Source organism: Mixophyes fleayi, chromosome 7 (genome assembly GCF_038048845.1).
Source record: "Mixophyes fleayi isolate aMixFle1 chromosome 7, aMixFle1.hap1, whole genome shotgun sequence".
Lineage (NCBI taxonomy): Eukaryota > Metazoa > Chordata > Amphibia > Anura > Limnodynastidae > Mixophyes > Mixophyes fleayi.
The window spans coordinates 10,765,404-10,785,663 of NC_134408.1; the positions used below are offsets into that span (position 1 = coordinate 10,765,404).

Sequence of the window (20,260 nt, forward strand, 5' to 3'; positions counted from 1 at the left end):
TAAATTACATGTTTTGTTTACACTGGTTTCTGCTTACTATAACCTTCTATATATGTTTTAGTTATATTACAATCAGCAGGGCCAATGTTTTTGATGCTTCTATCTCCATGTCCCTGGCACTTTGAAAGTACTTTGTTTGAAGTGGAAAGTCCTCTCTTTTCAAATTAAGGTGCCCCTTTTTTGATCAGCAGGCATTAAATAAATATATGATGAGCCCAAATGTGCTCAGCATAGGGGTGAGAAATGCCTCAGCAATTAAAGGGTTAATATATATATAGAAATCCCTGTAACTAAAACATATGTACACTAGGCTTACATGTTATTATTGCATATTATCTGGTGTTAGTAATGTCATCACTTCACTATTTAATAATATTTCCCTTTACATGATGATAAACCTATTTAGTGACTTTTAAGGGCATATTTAATTATTGGGAAATCCCGCTGCGGAAAAACGAATACATGTAATACGGTAATTTGTAGCTGTATTTCAGCTTGCGGCTCAGGGAGCTGCGAGCTGAAATCCAGCGAGTAAATTACCATATTACATGTTTTTCCGCGCACGATTACCGTAATATCGGTAATCGTGCGCGGACCGTGGGATTTTCGGCAATTCCGCGGACAATTGAATATGCCCCTTAGTGTCCTTGAAATTTACACTAAGCAGTACCTTATCCCATGCTGTATTGTATATAACCATTATATATGTTTCACTATCTACAGGGGGGGCTTTGGAGCTGATTGTTCCTCCCACACATCAGGCCCGGGTGGGGTCCAATACTCAGATTCCCTGTAAGTACAAAGTGGAGAAACTTCCTGTGGATGTTAGGTTTTTTGCAATACATTGGTACAAAGGAAGAAAGATTATCCTGAGCTATGATGATATTGTTACAAAAACTGACCCTAGATATTCATTAGTCCCAAAGACAGCATTAACTGGAGTTGCTGATCTGTCAATATCTAATGTATCTGGATTTGATGTTGGAGTCTACACGTGTTCTGTGATCTACAGCCCATTGAAGGTAGAGAAGAAAATCCAATTGGACATTCAAGGTAATTCAGCTTTTCCCCATTCTTTATTTTTCAAATGCTAGAAATTTCAAAACTTAACAGAATGTGATGCACCATCCAATACACTACTATTATGCTTAATGGTTCATCCACCTTGCTACATTTAAGAGAAAAAGCGTATTTTTGCGTATTTTTACTTGTGACAATAAAATACTTTCTGCTTAATAACTTCTTTTCAAAAACTGTTAGGAACATGAAAACCTATCACAAAGTATGGCAGATTTAAAAGGCCTTATCATTACTGTCAGACCGTGGTTAATTGTCTATAATCAGGTACAATATCAGTTCAGGGAGTGCTGAAGTGCAAATGCCTTCCTTAATCTGCATTTACTGGAAATATTACTTTTCTATAGGCAGGTCCACGTATCTGGAAAGTACAGGGACAGCAAATCTTCTATATTTATCCAAAGGTCAATGGTGACTTCCAAAGTGTCTAGAATAAGCTTCTAAATTACTTCATATTGTTTGTTCCATAACAGATAATTAAATATTCCTGTTTGCAAATTGTGTAATGGGTAGTGTTCAGCAAAATCAGACACAAATGTAAACTATGGACTGAATAGAAAACTTGATGTAATATATGCATATAAAACTAGATACATTATATGTTTCACATTACAGATGTTATATTGATTCTAAAATGTGTTGCTTCTAATATTTACCTGGGTGATTTTCTCCAATTTCCAAGCATATTATATAACTAACTGCGGGTTGATTCTCCCAATAACAGTGAAACCATGAGCAAGGGGTCCCCCTATCATAGTCATATCAAGTACTCAGACTGTTCATCAAAGGGATAGTACCTTAACTACAGTGACAATAGGCATAAAACAGCTTGAACTCCTCTCTGGAGGTCTATCCGCCCTATGCTGAAAAGCTCTGGGGCATTTTTAGACCTCCTTCCTGTGTGATTTACTCTGCATAGTGGTGAATCCACTGTTGCAAATGTTGCCAAACCTATGGTTCATGTATAATGATCCAAAGTTTGTAAAACATAAAACACAGAATAATTTACAGTCAATACATTTCATTTGAATAAAGAAAGCTAATTGCCCAATCCCTCGTGCCAAAAAGTTAAAAGCAAAAACTTCATTTTCTTGATGTACTCAAGCACCAACTGTGACTTTAAACCCACTGAAGTCTTCTGTTTTGATCAAACATTCTCCAATAGAAGTAGGACCCCCCCCCACCACAGAAACATTTTAAAACCCTGAAAACCATATTAAGATCAACCACCAATAAATAGTGCTGTCCAGCTCTGAATAAATGTAACTGAGAGTATCATACACATCTTTTTTGAATTGGCAGATCAGTCAATGAATTGAAAGCATAGGAACATTTTGAAAATGTTTCTTATTGGTTGGTCTGCCCAACAATTTTAAAAGGGGAGTGTATGATACGCACAGTTCCATTCATTCAGCACAGTGTGGTATGAGTGAGATGAGGGAGGGGTAGCTGGGTACCCATTTCCCTTGGCCTACATTGGATCAAGAAAGAAGACTTTAGTGGGTGGCAATGAATATTAGTATAGAAATCACGTTACCAATCTTTGTGAAACATAATACAAACTAAACACAGTAAAGTACAGCCGAGAACTGTGGTAGGGTATAAACAAATAACAAATAGCAGAAGACTTGGTCAGGTAGGCCCAAATGTTGGAGGTCATAACAATTGACAGTCATGTTGGTAGAGGGCTCCAGTACCTGCAGAACAAAGAACAAAAAGACACAGACAAAGAGCACAACATAGGCAATGTATTCAGTAAATACAGGGGGGATTGAGTCGAAAAACTATATTTGCTCTGCCAAGCTGGAATGCCTCCCCTGAGGCCCTTAGAAAACTAGTATCCCCAAAGTGAGTTGTGTTTCTCTGGCGCCTTGTTAGAAGTTAACACAAGTTCTTGAGATGGATTAACGTAGATCACTAGGAATTGTTCAGGTGATAAGAGGGTTGCTTGATTTGGGTGAGACTACGCCAATCTGATCTTGGAGCCCTCTGAGTCCCTGGGGGAAATGAAGAGGTGGGCAATTGTAGGTTCAAGTTCTGCAGAAGCGACCGAGCATCACCATGGGATTTACCTGACAGCACCCGGCCATCTTTTTGGACTTGGAGGGAAAAGTGGAATCCCCACCTATATTTATTGCTATTTTCATGTAGGGCTTCGGTCACTTTTTTCAGTTCTCTACATTTAGTTAAGGTGGTGGAAGCTTGATCTTGGAACTTGAGAATTTTGACGCCATTCATCAGGATCTCAGAGTATCGCCTTGCCTCCTCAAGAATTTGATCCTTCGTCTTATAGTAATGTAGATGGAGGATGACGTCTCTCAAGGTGTTGGAATCTTGAGAGCCGGGATAGAGCGCTCGATACGCTCTATTGAGAATAAACATATCGTCAGATATGGAGGGTTACCAATGGTTTCTGGAATGTTTCTGAGGTTGTTACACTGGCCTCTGTTTTCCGCATCCTCTTGTTTGTCCCTGAGAGCTAGGAGGCCATTTTGTATATGTGCAAACTCTTGTTCGGTTGATTGTAGAAATTGGATGATCTCTTCTTGCGATCTCTATAGTGTGTCAACCCGGGTGCCCAGATCCGCAATTTCTGAGGATAAATTGGACATGGCCTTGGCAACCTCCCCTTTAATGGTTTCTTTGATGTTTTTCATTTCAGAAAGGAGGGTAGCGAAGTCCACTTTAGTAGAGTGAGCAGAGTACCTCCAGTACAGATTCCGGTTCCGAGTAACTGCCATGGGTAGATGTTGAAGATGTCCCTCTAGACAGGGTGGTATGATTTGAAGTTGGATATTTGCCCAAGGGTTGTGAGTTGATCTTTTTGTGCCTAGGCATTTTTGCACGATACATGAGTGAAATTGGTATATCAGTAATGTTCCAAAGGCGGGAGGTCCACACACCAGCCAAAAGGATAGTTTTACAGCATTTTTATAGCCATATTACGCAATAATGGTCTCCTTTTTAGGAGAGAATTTGTAGGGAAAAAAGTCCAACTTTCAAAAATCGAAATGGCCACAGGGTGGTATCAAGTACAGATTTTCAGTATCTTGCTTGCAGTTATGATATTTGATCACAAGATGGCGCAAGATGTAGAGCAGGTGGACAACCTAAAATTAAAGGCCAAAAACAACCTGGTTCCCCATCACAGAGGATGGTGATGGAGGGAACGTGGAGACAACACGTCTCTGTCTGGCATCATATAGTGGTAGTACACCGGCATTTCGGCCACCCGCCTAGTGAGAAGTGCACTAAGCTGCAGGCGTCTTCTGGCGGTGATGACAGCAGACAGCAGTGCAAAATCCTGGGTTTCAGCATAGCCGCTGCATCCAGGGAGCCCAGTAGAGGACAGCAGCCACTGTAGCAGGTAAGTGTAGATAGGAGCCATAAGTGCGTAGCTGGACACCACGGGTAGATAAGGGATCCAAGCAGCACGTCAGTCACCGCTCTTCTTCACTTCTTTGGGTCCCTACTTGCAGCATAGTCCATAGGGGGGGGTCCACACGGCCTGTGCAGTCAGGAGAACATTGGCTCAGGTCCACAGGACAGCACTCAGAGAGCAGGCGCCCACCGAGTCGGCAAGTTTGTTTTGCACCAAAATCGTGCTGCGGCACAGTAAGAGTCTTCAGGGGCAGCAAATCCGGAAATGATCATGGCCAGGTGTAGTATTTGAGTCTCCGCTGCCAGGGCCATCTTAACAACATTATGGGCCCCGGGCAAAGCAGTGCACCGGGGCCCCGAGATATGAATATAAATATAGATATAGATATAGATGTATACAGATACAGATATAAATATAGATATATAGAGATAGAGATAGATAGATGTACTTACTCAGTGACCCTTGAAGGTTTTTATTGCAGGTTTTTTTTTCTTTTGCAGGATTATTTATTCTCATTAAGAGTCGTGCCTATGGGGCCCCCTTGCCCGTGGGGCCCCCGGGCCGCTGCCCATTGTGCCCAATGGAAAAGATTGCCCTGTCTGCTGCCAGGTGGTGGTGAATTATCTTGGTTAAACTCAGATGCGGGCTAGATGTCCGGAGTGGAAGGGCACTTTGCGATCAGCACGGTTAGGAAAGCTGACCAACCATCTTGACTGCCAAGCCATACTCCCTTTAAAGTAGTTTTTAATTTTATAATATCTGACTAATTTGTTTCTTCGTCTGCAAGCTTGTTATAATACTGATGAGAGAAATAATGTGCGCTGAGGCAACATTTTAAATGTAAACTCTGCTGACAGAATTATCTCATACTTACCAACTTTCTGTTGGTGAAATCCGGGAGCCTGCAGAGGAGGTGGGCGTAACGGGGAAGGCGGGGCTCCAAGTGACGTCATTTCGGACCTGCCCCCATGACGTGATGACGCAAAATGCGTCATTTGACAGCGGGGGGCGGGGCCAAACGCCGCGATTCACCGGGAATCGCGGCGTTTGGGACTTAATTCTGCCCACTTCACTAGGAAGTGGGCAGAATTATCCAGATGCGGGGGATTGCCACACTCGCCCGGGAGCCCGGGAGACTCTCGCAAAATGCGGGAGTCTCCCGGATATTTCGGGAGAGTTGGCAAGTCTGAATTATCTGTATGCTGAGGCACAATTTTAAAGTACACACTGCTGAGAGAGAATCTGCTGTATAAAGCTTGGAAAGGTTTGGCTACAGACCATTTAAGAAACTACTGATCCCAGCCAGGAGAGCTGTGCGGGATCTGGGAAGCTAAGTGAGTAAATCCTGTCTGTAATGTGAACTGCTTTGAACTGTATCTGCACCTTAAAGGTAATGTGCAGGAGAAGGGGAGCAAACTTGCCTTTACAAGCCATCGCCACTTTAAATTTTAGCTGCAGAGACGCCGATCTCCCGCGAGATGAAAAAAACGGAGTTTGATACATTTACCCCCAGGTCTCCTGTCAGACTCGTCCAACAGTGGATACATGTCTAGACAGAGACAGGGTTACAGATATTTTAAATGACAACAGGTGTTATCATATGCTGAACATACTGCTGTCCTTACCATCCTGACAGTAAACCTGGACACTTGATTTAGCCATCCTGGGGTGAAGTTTTATTATTTATTTATTTTAATTGTTGCTCCAAAGACCACAATCATTAATAAAATATTTGTAGACGATAGAAAATAGAATAGAAAGAATATCTTGTACACTTTTATGTTGTGCTGTTTTAGACAGTCTTTAAACACCTTATCATCAATGTAAGAACAGATGACAGGAACCAGATATCACGTTTATTATGATCTGTTACAGCTCCTCCACAGATCCAGATCACTAATAAAGTCATTGCTGCAAATGAAGAGAGTGTTCTGCGTAGCTCCATCACCGGATTCTACCCAGAGGACATTGACATTAAATGGTTCAGGGATGGAGAGATACTGAATAAGGTCACAGTGGACAAACCTCAGAGAAACCCGGATGGGACGTACAGTGTGAACAGCTCAGTAGTAATAACACCCACTGAGGAGGACAGAGAGCGGATCTTCTCATGTAGAGTCCAACATCAGTCTCTAAATGTACCTCTCCAGGAAGACTTCCAGCTGGTGTATGGAGGTAATAATACTATTAATATCCCTTTACACATGGAAATATTCTTGTATGTAATTAGTGTTCCACCTCTTGGGGAAAATGTTAAACAAATGTACTTTGCTGCAACTAGACACATATCTACACTATTACACAAAAAACACACAATATCTATAATTATATTATTAAATCTATTTTGCCGAATGCTTCTGACTTATATGACAAAAATATATTTCTAAAAATTGCCTGTTCTTCCTCCTCCCCTGACATTTCCCTCCCATTTAGGCATTCTTTTTTTAATGTTTGTAGTCACCTTTATCGTGTTCTTCACAAAAACACAAAACAATTTTGGATATTTATATCAGAGATCGTTGTTTTTCCTCGTTTTCCTGACATTTCAGATTTTCACATGAAAACACATCAAAGTAAATAAAACATTTATATTTCTTCTATTTGTCAAAGAGCGTACTCATATTTACAAATGTGCAACGGATTTTACAAGGAAAAACTTTGACAACCCACAATTACTCTTTTTTTAAAAGCAGACAAATGATACAAACAGACACCTCATAAAAATTCAATAATTGTATAAAATGGGCAATGTTACAAAAATTACAAAACCCTTTCAGTGTACGCCGTAACCTGGCATATGGGAGCAGCCGGACGCATGTGCAAATGATCAATCAATTAATTACAGCACTTTGAGGCTGATTGTCTCTGCTATGCCCGCTGGTTCTTATTGGTCCCACTATGTACACTATATGGACAAAAGTTTTCGGATGCTTGACCATTACACCAACAGGGACTGTAATGACATTGTATTCAAATACATATACTTTAAAATGGAGTTGGTCCCCCTTTTGCAGTGATAACAGCTTACACTCTTCTTGGAAGGCTTTCCACAAGATGTTGGAGTGTTTCTGTGGGATTTTGTGCCCATTCATTCTGTAGAGTATGTATGAGGTCAGGCACTGATGTTGAACGAGAAGGCCTGGCTCACAATCTCCATTCCAGTTCATCCCATAGATGATCAATGGGGTTGAGGTCAGGACTCTGTGTGGGCCAGTCCTACCAAAACTTCACAGTTTGCATCATGCAGTCTGGCACGTAATGTTCTCCTAGTATCAGCCAAACCCAGACTCACCCATCTGACTGCCAAACAGAGAAGCGTCATTCGTCATTCCACAGAACACGTTTTCACTGCTCCACAGTCCAGTTCAGTGTGCTTTACACAGCTCCATCTGATGCTTGGCATTGGTCTTGGTGATGTGAGGCTTGCTTGCAGCTGCTTGGCTATGGATACCCATTCCATTAAGCTACTGACGCACAGGTTTTCTACTTGCAAATGGAGACTGCGTGGATAGGTGCTTGATTTTATACACCTCTGGCAATGGGTCTGATTGAAACACCTCAATTTAATCATTACCAGGTGTGGCCAAATGCTTTTGTCTATATAGTGTATATAAGGCAGGGAGTTCTTAGCCTCCATGACAGTCATAGCATTCAGTTCTGTGGATTTGCTGACCTGATTATTTAGTTCTCTGTCTCCTGATTGACCCTGTGTATGACCCTTGGCTTGATTTTAGACTTTGATTCTATGCTGATTGCCCTGACCTCTGGCTTGTAATTTGGATATTCTTGCTCGCTGTCAACCCTGAACCTGACCTCGTTACCCACTATGGATGCCTGACCTCGCCCTCCTCCTGACTACCTGCTATCATCCTGCTCACTACCTCATATTTCTTGTTGCACTACGGTTGCCAATGATAAATTTCTACTACGCTAGAGCTTAAGACCTGGGGCATCTGAGTTCCTGCGAGTGTATTATGCTCTACGGAAAGGTGGTTGCTAAAGGTGAAGACCTCTATTCCACCAGTTTTAAAAGTTTATCCTGATAACCATGAGACTTAACAATATCTAGCTATAATGTGACAACTTACATACAATAGCCACTTTATTCGGTACACCTTTTTAGTACTGGGCAGGAGCCCCCAGAACAGCCTACATGTTTTTGTGGCATGGTTTCAACAAGATGCTGGAAACATTCCTTAGAGATTCTGATCCATGGTGACATGTTGGAAACTGTCATTTGTACATTATTGCTGCAAATCTCCCGTTCCACCACATCACAGTGGTATGCTATTGGATAGAAATCTGGTGACTGTGGAGGCTGTTGAAGTACACTGAACTCATTGTCATGTTTGTGGAACCAGCTTGAAATGACATTTGCTTTGTGACATGGTGCTTCGTGACATGCTGAAATAAGCCAATAGAACGTGGGTTGACTGAGATCATAAAGACATTCACATGGAAAGCAACAATACTCAATAGGCTGTGGCACTTTAATAATGCTCAATTGGCATTAAGGGGCCTAATGTGTGCCAAGAAAACATTCCCCATGCATACACCACCACCAGCCTGCACCATTCACACAAGGCAGTATTGATGCATAGGTTCATGTTGTTTAGGCCAAATTCTGACTCTAACATCTTCAGGCTACAGAAGAAAATATGGTTTGTCAGACCAGGTGATGTTTTTCAATATTCAACTGTGCAGTCAGAGATGCTATTCCGCATACCACTGTTGTAACACATTGTTATTTGAGTTACTGAACCCCATCCTGTCAGCTTGATTCAGTCTGGCCATGCTTCTATGACCTCTTTAATTAACAAGGTGTTTTAGCCCACAGAACTGCCACTCATGGAATGATGTTTGCTTTGCCCACCATTCTCTGTAAACTCTAGAGACTACTGAGCATAGAAAACCCAGGAGATCGACAGTTTCTGAGAAACTGAATCCACCCCATCTGGAACGAACAATAATTCTAAGGTTAAGGCCAATTAGATCATATTTCTTCCCCAGTCTGGTGTTTAGTCTGAACAACAAATTAACCTCTTGACTATGTCTGCATGTGTTTATGCATTGAGTGGCTGCCACATAATTGGCTGATTAGATATTTGCATTAACAAGCAGGTGTCCAGGTGTACCTAATAAAGTGGTCACTGAGTGTAGATATCTAACCTTATAATGTCTGAGTTAAACATTACACTAATATACCAGATATAATCCTAAAAAGTTTGTCTCATATCTAATCCTAATATTCCTTACTTATTTGAAACCCTAATATGGACACATTTGAGCACATAGAGATTCATTGCATTTCATAAAAGTCCCTCAATTGTAGGAGGAGACACTTGGTGATCATGTCTCTGTACATGAGATTATCAATGAGCACCAGTGATTATTTATACATTTTTTTCTTTCTGTTTTTTGAAACTTTCTGGATAATGGCTTTCAAGAAATAGAATCTCATACCAGAAGAAAGACAGGATGATTTGGGTGATCAAGACAAAGAGTAGAATGTGTAATATTACTTTTGTCATGGGATCAGAATGCTGGGAGACTCGAGACCTCAAGTGTGAGGAGCTTCTTCCTCAGGAAAACATTGAGTTTCCCTGCGGATGAGGAAATGAGTAATGAAGGCATCACTAATTGGATGGCCATATTAATTGTCTATTTTCAATACGCTCCTCCCAACTATATTGAATGTTCCATCTGATTTATGGTCTTACCAACCTGGTCACTAGGTTTCCAGTACTTTGTACACAGTGACAATAAAGCACCTGTGGGAAATGAATCCCCAGCTACCAGCTACACAGAAGATATAATGGTGATATTCAAAAGTGGAGTTTCCCTTTAAGTAAGCTATTTGCTGTCATATATTTCATACAGATAACATAATTTTATTTATATGTTTAATTGTTGTTCTAAAGATCACAATCTATAATAAAATATTTGTAATAGTGCAGAAAGAATATTTGGTATATGGCATGATCTAGTGTTTCATGCTTGTGTTCTGCTGTTTTGAAGCTCCTGATCATCAATGCAAGAACAGTGTAAGGTAACCACATAACATGTCTACTCTGATCTGTTACAGTTTCTCCACAGATTGTGATCACTAATAATATCATTAGTGTAAATAAAGAGAGTGTTCTACGTAGTTCCATCAGTGGATTCTACCCAAAGGACATAGACATTAAATGGTTCAGAGATGGAGAGATACTGGATAAGATCATAGTAGATAAACCTGAGAGAAACCCAGATGGGATGTACAGTGTGAACAGTTCAGTAATAATAACACCCACTGAGGAGGACAGAGAGCGGATCTTCTCATGTAGAGTCCAACATCAGTCTCTATGTGAACCTCTTCAGAATGACTTCTATCTGATGTATAAAGGTAATGATACTATAAATATCGCTCTACCCATGGGTTCAAAACCCAAGTAATGCAATAGTGTTGTTTTGAGTTTAGTGCACAGTATATCATTATGTATTACTATACAGTGCAAAATGCCAGCTCTAATTGTATTTATACCCTAATCCACTTGAATTCTATATTTTGCACTATTAGACTCTATCTCAGTATTTTAAACTTTCCCTAAAAACCCAGTTCCAGAAATAGATACACACCTTTATCAACCTATCTGGGAATGTATGATGATTACTTACAGCCATGCCTCTGACACAGTTTGTAAATATATATTCTGTGGATGATCGGCTGATAAAAGTGAATGTGATAGAGGTGTCCTGATTTTTATGTAGTAGAGGGAGAGTTGTCACTTTAATGTACATTACATATGGTTTACCTGTTTACACTGCGTCAAATTAAAGTAGGAAAATCTATTCCTGGGGTCTACTGCTGAGTGGAAATAGATGTATGATCTATACAGTTCTGTGATTTAAATAAACAATGCAATATGTTATACGGGGGATTTTCAGTATGATTTCAAAGTAGCTCTCATATGTACATAATAGTTACTGTGATTTATATTTATCTTATTTATTTCAACAGATGTAACGGATAATTCTACACTGATAATTACTGTGGTTATTTTCTCTGTGTTTGTCATTGGATTAGTAATTGCTTTGATATTGCTTCATTCCTTGCACAAGCGACAATGTAAGTACTTTCTCTGCTTTCATATCTGAAGTAGGAAAATATTAGTAAGTCAAATCCATAATAACTATTAATACAGTTGGTAATTATTGGGTTATAATTCAAGTTGCAAATTTCACGCTATTTCAAATTGCATTAAATACACGTTACCGGTGACTACACTGTACAGATGTCCTAAGAGGCATCTTCTATGCAACCTTCCTAAACTTTCATTTAGTATCATTACCAATAATAGACAGATAGTCTTTACTATTACGCATAATGGGTCATAAGGAGAAGTCAATGGTAGTTACTACACAGCTTCCTTCTTTGACCAGGCCCACCACTACCCAAATATCACACATCTCTTAGCCAATCTGTTAAGTAACTCAACATTACCTGTTAATCACTCGAGGAACACAAATCTGTCATGACCAAAAAGTACAATTACTGAAGACAAATTATTTATAAATTACATACAGTGATGTAGTTCATACACTTCATATAATACTGTACATTTCAACAGGTAAGACAATATATGATACCACTATGTCACACTCAGATTAGAGTTTCCAGTTTATATTCTGTTGCTAAGTTAATGCTTGTATTTCAATTATCCTTTCTTTTATATAACTCATTTATCATGAATTCTTGTGTGAGTATGGGTGTATATGTGGGTGTGTGCACAGGAGAGCATGACCGTGATAGAAATTGTGTGAGTGTACTATCAGGTGTGCCTCTCTGTGTGAGTGTGTCTATGTATGTGGAGAGAGAGAGAGAGAGAGAGAGAGAGAGAGAGAGAGAGAGAGAGAGTGAAGGACCACCAGGAGTGTAGTGTAGAGAGAGTAGACATAAGTATGCATGATTTTTTGTTATACCACATTACTGTGTGTTGAGTAAATCTTATTGGAATTCATGTATAGATCTGTGTGTGCTGGCTTGGCTTGGGATGGCCTTTATAATATGTATAAGCAGAGTTAGCGTAAAAGTATATATATATAAATTGTGGCATATTTGCCACAGTTCCCCTATAAGGGAACTGGTAAAAACACAGCTAGTCTGAAACAGCAGGCTGCAGACATGGTTAAAGGTTCCCTGGGATCCTCTTTTAGCACATACACACATAGGTGTTCCACCTGGGTGTGTTTGGTTTGCTTTGCTGTCATTTGTTTGTAGTGCTTGGGGTGGAGGATAAAGACACTGGGCCTGATTCATTAGTGATTTTATCTGCCGTTTTTTGCTTATCTTAAGCAAATTCACTCTGTGCATGCTCAGAAAAGGGAGATAAGAAGCAAAACCCACTGTGTAAGTGAAGAATTTCTTAAGTTAAGATGAAAATCCATCTTAACTTCACTCTTATCTCCCCATTTCTTCTTAAAAATAAGCATCTTAACTTTTGCACAAGATAAGATCACTAATGAATCAGGCCCACTGTCTGTATGTGTGGGTGGGACCGCCGATGCCAGTAAGTGAACCATCGCTGGAACTGTTTACCATTCTGACAACTGCTAATAAACAGTTAAATGGTTCAGCATATCTGTGTCGGATTCCTGTGAAGGCTGTACTTTCTCACAATATATATATATATATCAGAGATGGGAATAGGGTTATTTACGGAAAAAATTATGCATTTTACACTCCTAGAGTCCTTTGCACTGACGTGTGCGTGATGACATTAACACACACATTAACGTTCTCTTAATCTTACCAGGTGAGTTGACTCATTGTATCTGGCCTGGCATGTTCATTGTGTAGAGGTCTGCTCTAGCTGGCTTACACTATGACATTGCACATGCACCGAGATCTTGATCTTTTTATGGTTTAACATGGTTATTAAAAATAAAGTACAGGAGACTTAATTAATTAAGATTAATTGGTTAATTCTGTTGTTAAACTGGCTGCTATTTTAGTGAATAAGGATCTTGTAACATATTACAACTATTTGAAGCCATCAATTATTTAGTGAAACTGTATGGTGCTTCCCCAACTCTCTGCAGTTCCTGCTGATGGTCCTTTGATAACATCTTGTAGAAACAAGGTGGACACTGATTTCACTGTCCAAACTTTTGAATATTTAGGTGTACTTAAAAGGAAAAGATTGAAATATTTATATTTAACACACTATTTATATAATCTTGTACAATCTGTATCCAGGGAGGGAGGGTGCTGAGTTGTTCGTCCGTGAAGTTCTGCTTTGCACTTTATTGCATGTGCACGGAAGAGGCTTCACTGTGCATGTGCTGCTCACCCAATCCCCACACTTGCTCCGATGGGTGGAAAGTGGAACTGCATCCGAAGAGACTCGCACACCAAAGTAAAACTAATTTCAGAGCAGGTGGACTGACAGGGTGCCCTGAAAGTGTGGCAAGCTCCAGCCACACTTACCATACTTGTTGTATTCTACCGGCCCTTATATGTATCAATATTTCTGAAATATCGCAAGTGGAACATGGAATGCAAATGGGAGATAAAATCAATCAGAAGTTAGATCAATGTAATGTGTATAATTATATTTAATTTGCACAAAGAAAGATTTGTCTCACTATTTTTCCAGCCAGACAGAAGCTGTTCTGCAAGGAGGAACTTCCTCTCTGGTAAATAACAGTAAAAAAGGGGGATTGATTTAACAGATTTTGAAACATGTCCAAAACTGGATTTAATGTCTGCAAATTATTTTGCAAATCGATCCTAAAATTGCTAAAAATTTGGGAAATAAATACCTACTATCCTTATTAAAAAAAGCTTTCAGACCCTAACTACAACATATGGACTGCTGCAAATCAAAATAGTTTTCTGTATTTGTCATTAGCATGATTATCTATATAGATACAAAAAAGGCAATAAATTGGAATATCAACCTGTTTTTTTAATCCTCTTTGGTCGCGCCTGAGTTTGTGAAGAAAGATGGCTGCATTTGTGGAGGTGCAGAAGTTTGCATCAGCTGATTTGAGGAGTTGGATAGAGTTAGAGCGGTCCTTGTGCTACAACTGTGAGGCTAGTTTTGCAGACAAGTGCAGAAACAAGACTGAGAGTATTAAAATAGGTTAAAGGGGTAGATAGGCACAGTTTGGGGAGCATTCCTTCTTATGTGGATGACTACAAAGCCGTTTTCAATGGCAGAAAAAATATTTGATTTTTGTATAAGCTCTGAGCTCTTTAGAAGCTCATTTTACATATAAAACAAACCTTCAAACACATAAAAATGCCAAGTGACCTTGGATGTGACATTTGAACATATTGGGCCTGATTCAATAAGGACAGTAAAGCAGAAAAAAAGGTGTACATTTTCTCCTGAACAAACCACTTTACAATGCAAGGGGAGCAAATGAGTTTATTATTTTGCACACAAGTTAAATAATGTCTGTTTTTTCAAGTAACACACCAATACTTTTACCTGCCCCAAATATAAATCTGTCCCTACATTTTAAATTTACCTCCCCCTCCAAATCAACATGGTTTTGTCAAGGTGCAAAGTTACTCCTTTTTTGCTTTACTTTCCTATCTCCGCCTACCCACAAAACAAAGTTCACTTCTGTCTGTGTCTCCTGAGAGTGGAAAATAGACGTGAACCTTAATGTGCGCAGGGAGGACCATGTAGGTGCACCTATATGCTTTTTCATAGGTGCACGTCTTTCAGTACTCACCAAGTGCACCTCGTTAATGAAGTTTATGTCACTGGTAATGAATGTAATGCAAAAAAATCAGCAAACTGTGCAATGAGCTTCCTCCCAGGAAAAGAGAAAATCTAATAACAATCAAAAAATATATTTTGAGGAGAATTATGCAGAATGTTTTTTTGAATATTCCTTTAACTTATGTACAGGAAATTGTGTAAACGTACCAGAAATATCCAGAATTGCCCTATATTACTTCCTGATAGTGATCCACTGGAATATTGGCAGAAGAAGCTTGACCGGTGTCCAAAATTCTAAAAATGGCACTTGAACGTGTTAACTGGCAATGTTCTAGTGCAGTAGCTGAATGTGTATTTAGTGCTGCTCATAAAAAGCTAACCAAAAAGTGTAGACAGTTATTCCCCTAATATTTTATAGCACTTACATTTATAATAACATTTATTATTATTCACAATAAATGTTATTGTAATATGTAAATCATTTACTATGCTTTGATAGGTGTCACCCTTCATTGATAAATTACATGTTCAGCAACCAGTAAAAGCAATATTCCAGGCAATTGACTCAGCTGGATTGCCCTTGATCCAGCCCTGACAGTTTGTGTCTTACACTCATATTGTATTTGGGCAACACATATGTAATGTAAAGCATTATATACTTGTATCTGAAAGTGGACACTGTGAAGGAATGGAATAGAGTAAAGCAGTGAGAAACAACACAGTGGGGTAAGGTAGAAGTAATGCCGAACCAGGGAATAGAAACAACAACAACAGCTGTGAGAAAAATATTTCCCCAGGTAACTAAAGAGAGGAATGTAATAGCAGTACAAATACAAACAAATAAAAAAGTCCCCCTTAGGGTTCCTTCTTGCCTGACAGCTGATAAATAGCTACACCAAACAACTTACACTGGTTAAAAAATTATGTGTAATTTACGTTTAAAAAGGTGAAAGTAAAAATATCATATTTACACCCATATGGTGAGTCATGCATATATGCATCTTATTCCAGTCTTCATCAGTTCATATTGCTCAAGCACACCCTTACTGCACTCAACCTATAATAGAACTCCCTTGTCCTGCCTCTCCAGGTTCAGGCTAGCAGTATCATGTAAATCTTCATGGGCTCACATGCATGGGTCTCTCAGGACAGTGCTTACTTGGATTAATTATTCCTGTCAGACTGGTCCAGAATTGTGCCTGTGTGGACATAGGTGCCTCCACGTACATGCTTTATTTGTGGACCTGTAAAAAACAGGAGGACATTGAGCTCTATCCTTACGACGTGGGTAGACCAGTGAAAAGTCTGGCTCAGCAGCTGGGATTGTGCATTGAAGTGACTGAGACAAAGTCATCAATGTAGTATAGGAGTGAACAGTGAGCAGTGTGGTGAACCCTCTGGCATTGTCCAAAATTTACAATTATTTTGTGTGCTGTGTGTTTTACATATATAATAAAAATGGTGTTTCTTTTACCCACTATTTCCTTGTACTTGACACTGAGAAAAAGAGTAGTCACGTAGTTGAGTACTGTTGCTATGGTGTAATTAAGATGTGGGACTGCCAGATCAGGACAGGGAGATGTATAAATTTGGGAAAAAGTACTTGAAGAAAGATAGAAAGCAGATGAAAATTAATAGAACTGAAACTTCTGCGGGTATAAGGAGGCTTCGTGGAGTTAGGCACAGTATATCTCTCCAGGCACATCTAGAGATCTCATTTTATGCACAAATAGTAAATTAACCATATTATATAGCCCATCTGCTAATCTCAAAGAAAGGATGCCAAAGATTAATAGCAATAAAGACAGCACCAGGTAGTATAAGTTGCCATTTAAAAATATCTAGAAAATAATGCATAAAACCCAAGACTTTACAACCAAGTATGGCAAAGTTTAGGCAAGCAAAGATGTGGTTCCAGCATGCTAAAGTTAAAAAGTATTTATTAAAACACAATTGACACAAAAGAATACAAACTATTATTCTGATTAAATCTTCAATGAGGAAATTGCCTTTATAGGAAATTATAAAGTTCAATATTTTTAGCTCATACTGACAGGACTGCTGCTCAATTAAATGGACAAGTTTTCCTGATTTGCTCATTGAAATACAGGAACCAGCAAGAGATCATTTACACAAATAGGGAAAAGTATTTGACAGAAATGATTTTGGTAAGCTTGTTGTTCCAAGGGAGATCACGAAGCGCTTACAACAAGAAGCTGTACTAACATAAGAAAAGTAGAAGCAATGAAAGAGGTAAATATGACATAAGTACCAGAAAAGTCTTATAATGTGTGTTTTGATACTACAAAACGCATTCACTATTAGGTTTGATTTAAATTAAAAACACCTCAATAACACAGCAGGTAACATCTTCCTTCTTGTGTATGAATGAACGTTGTAAAACTTTCATTCCAAAACGTTCCCACAAAATCATATAATATAGGCACAAAGATAAAAACATTATCAGCTTGAGGTAAACAATCAGACAGTTAGAAGTGGGTAGCTAGTGCTGGCAAGTGACATGGCTACCGGCAGGTGTATCTGCATCTCGGTGTGGGTCTGCCTCAGTCACAATTACGCAAACACGCCCATAATGTACTGTGTGTGACTGTCCCTTTCCTCCCACATTCAGCTTCTCCAGTCATAAAAAGGTGCAAGTGTCACATGCGACCAAATCTGCATATGGAAGTGTGTGTATGCTTTTTTTGGTAGTGTGGCATGCAGAGGAAAAATGTATATACTTTATGCTAAACAAACAGGCACACGCCCAGCTCAGCGTCAGTGGGCTTGATTCATTAAGGAATGTTAAGTAATTAAGTAAGGCAAAACCATGTTGCATTGAAGGGGGATGTAAATTTAAAATGTGATGGCAGATTTATAGTTGGGGTAGGGCATGTCCTAGATCAACATTACATTTCAGTGTACAAATAAGCTATTAAGTGTTTGTGTGCTACATGAAAAAATAGACAGTATTTAACTTATGTGCAAAATAATAAACTAATTTGAACCCCTTACTTTGTGACATGGCTTTGTCCGGAAAACTTGAGTAAGAAAAGTTACTGAATTTTTTGCTTAATTTTCCTTAATGAATGAGGCTCAGTGAGTGCATAGAACACTTTTAAAGTATCTTCAAACTGACAAAAGACAGATTATATGATTGAGGTTTTGCTGGATTTCCATAGTATGAAGAATCAAAATGTATTATGCATCACCATATCTATCTATCTATCTATCTATCTATCTATCTATCTATCTATCTATCTATCTATCTGTCTCATATCTATCTCATATCTATGTATCTAAATTCCTTTTTCCTCTATTTATTTACAGCAGCAACAAGAGAAACAAGAGAAAACTCAGAGATGACAAGTTTGATAAACAGTAACAAATCTAAGACTAAAGGTAATAATATCCAAAAGCCAAATGTCAATAAAAATTAAAAAACAATAAAACACCCCCGAACAAATGTAAATAAAAATGATCAATTCATCACTTTGACCAAGTAGATTAAATAGTTGTGAAGATGACAGCCCATGCAGGGCATTTTCCATCCAAATTAGTGGCCACACCTGATGATGATCCCATAGAATATTATCAGACCCATTATTGACACACAGTCTGTGATGTTAGGGTAATTGCAGCATGTTTGGTCCCTTTCAGTGATACTCTGTCTTAATGGTGATTGTCTGATAGTGATATGTGACCAGTTCAACCAAACAGAGGTCAAAGTGACACATTGTGGAATCTTGCGGGTATATGTACTGTTAATATGGCTTAATTAAAAGCATAGAGACAGTGGGGTACATTACAAAATGAAAAAAATAAAAAAAATGTGAAGACTGTGGACCTTTATTTTTAAAAAATAATTGACTTTACACTTGTGCCATGCACATATACTGGTGTGCATCCCCATTCCACTGTTATTTGATCGTCCATACAGATCCTATCCATAACATTGTGTGGGCTTACAGTCCTTGATGGGGAGTCACATTTGGAAAAAGTAAACATTATCTGTGAAAGTAGCATCTTCTATGACCACCCTTTATAATTTAGAACTAACCCTTTCCATCCCCATCGGGGCTGTCTTTATATTAAATGTCTCAGTTGTGCATTTTGATTTACAAATTGTACTCGCTACTATAAATTTAGTGTTGGGGTTGGGGTTTGAAGTACTGTTAGGCTAACAGTACCGTAACTTAGAATTCTAGCGCCCTGGGCGAGAAAGACAAATGCCACCCCCCTAGCCCTCAATTTTAACCAAATTAACCTAAATTATTCCTAAATTGCACCCCCCTTCAGCCTTGCGCCCTGGGCGGTCACCCCTGTCGCACAGCCCTAGTTACGGCCCTGCTGTTAGCACACTAATATTCTGTCCCCTTAGAACACCAGAGAACTAGTAATTATATAACTGTAGATTAGCTGTAATTAGATGCATTGATCGATTGTGTAGCGCTATAGCAAGGTGGTTTAATTTCACTGGTTATTATATTCAGAGTCAAAAGTCTTTCCAGAATTAGCACAGATAAGCATTTAATACCGAAGCTGATGCATTTCACCAATGTGAAAGGTTTCTGCAGAGGGTCTCAGACCCTGTAGCGTTATACAATGTATCTAATTCCATCAGCCGTACCTAAGAGCTGAATTGCGCTATATGGAACATCAAGACATCTATTTACAGTAGTAGCAGCAGAAGCTATCCGGTTATCATCTCATGGATGTGCCAATTACCTGGCTGAGCTCCATACTGAAGAGCCACACTGGTAGGAGATTTCTTCTATTTGTTTTTTGGGCAACATCATTTCAGTAAACATCACTTTCATTTGTGTTGTTATAACCGGCCGGTGTTTGCAAAATAAGGAGGGAGTTTTGAATGAACTATAAGTCCTGCTGATTGGAGACTTTTTGTTCTTACTGGGTAATAAACACAGGGACGATTGTACAGATTAAAATTGGTTTATTGGATTACTGCTTCCCCAGATGAGGTTAGGATTAGTAGTCTCCTAGGGACTTTATATCTGATATAATTTCAGACTATAGTTATATGTATTGATGAGCAATTATGAGCATTTGATATATGGTGACC

At 39.1% G+C, this 20,260-nt stretch overlaps 1 protein-coding gene across 1 annotated transcript in view; it reads left to right on the forward strand.

Annotated features, from left to right (window-relative positions):
* The window catches only part of LOC142098452 (uncharacterized), a 53,255-nt gene that overhangs the window by 6,753 nt on the left and 26,242 nt on the right, over positions 1 to 20,260 (forward strand). Inside the window, exons 2-6 of the mRNA XM_075181298.1 lie at positions 724 to 1,053; positions 6,335 to 6,634; positions 10,545 to 10,844; positions 11,460 to 11,567; positions 18,508 to 18,579. Of these exons, the coding sequence (XP_075037399.1) occupies positions 724 to 1,053; positions 6,335 to 6,634; positions 10,545 to 10,844; positions 11,460 to 11,567; positions 18,508 to 18,579 (1,110 nt within the window). The remainder of the gene's footprint in view (positions 1 to 723; positions 1,054 to 6,334; positions 6,635 to 10,544; positions 10,845 to 11,459; positions 11,568 to 18,507; positions 18,580 to 20,260) is intronic.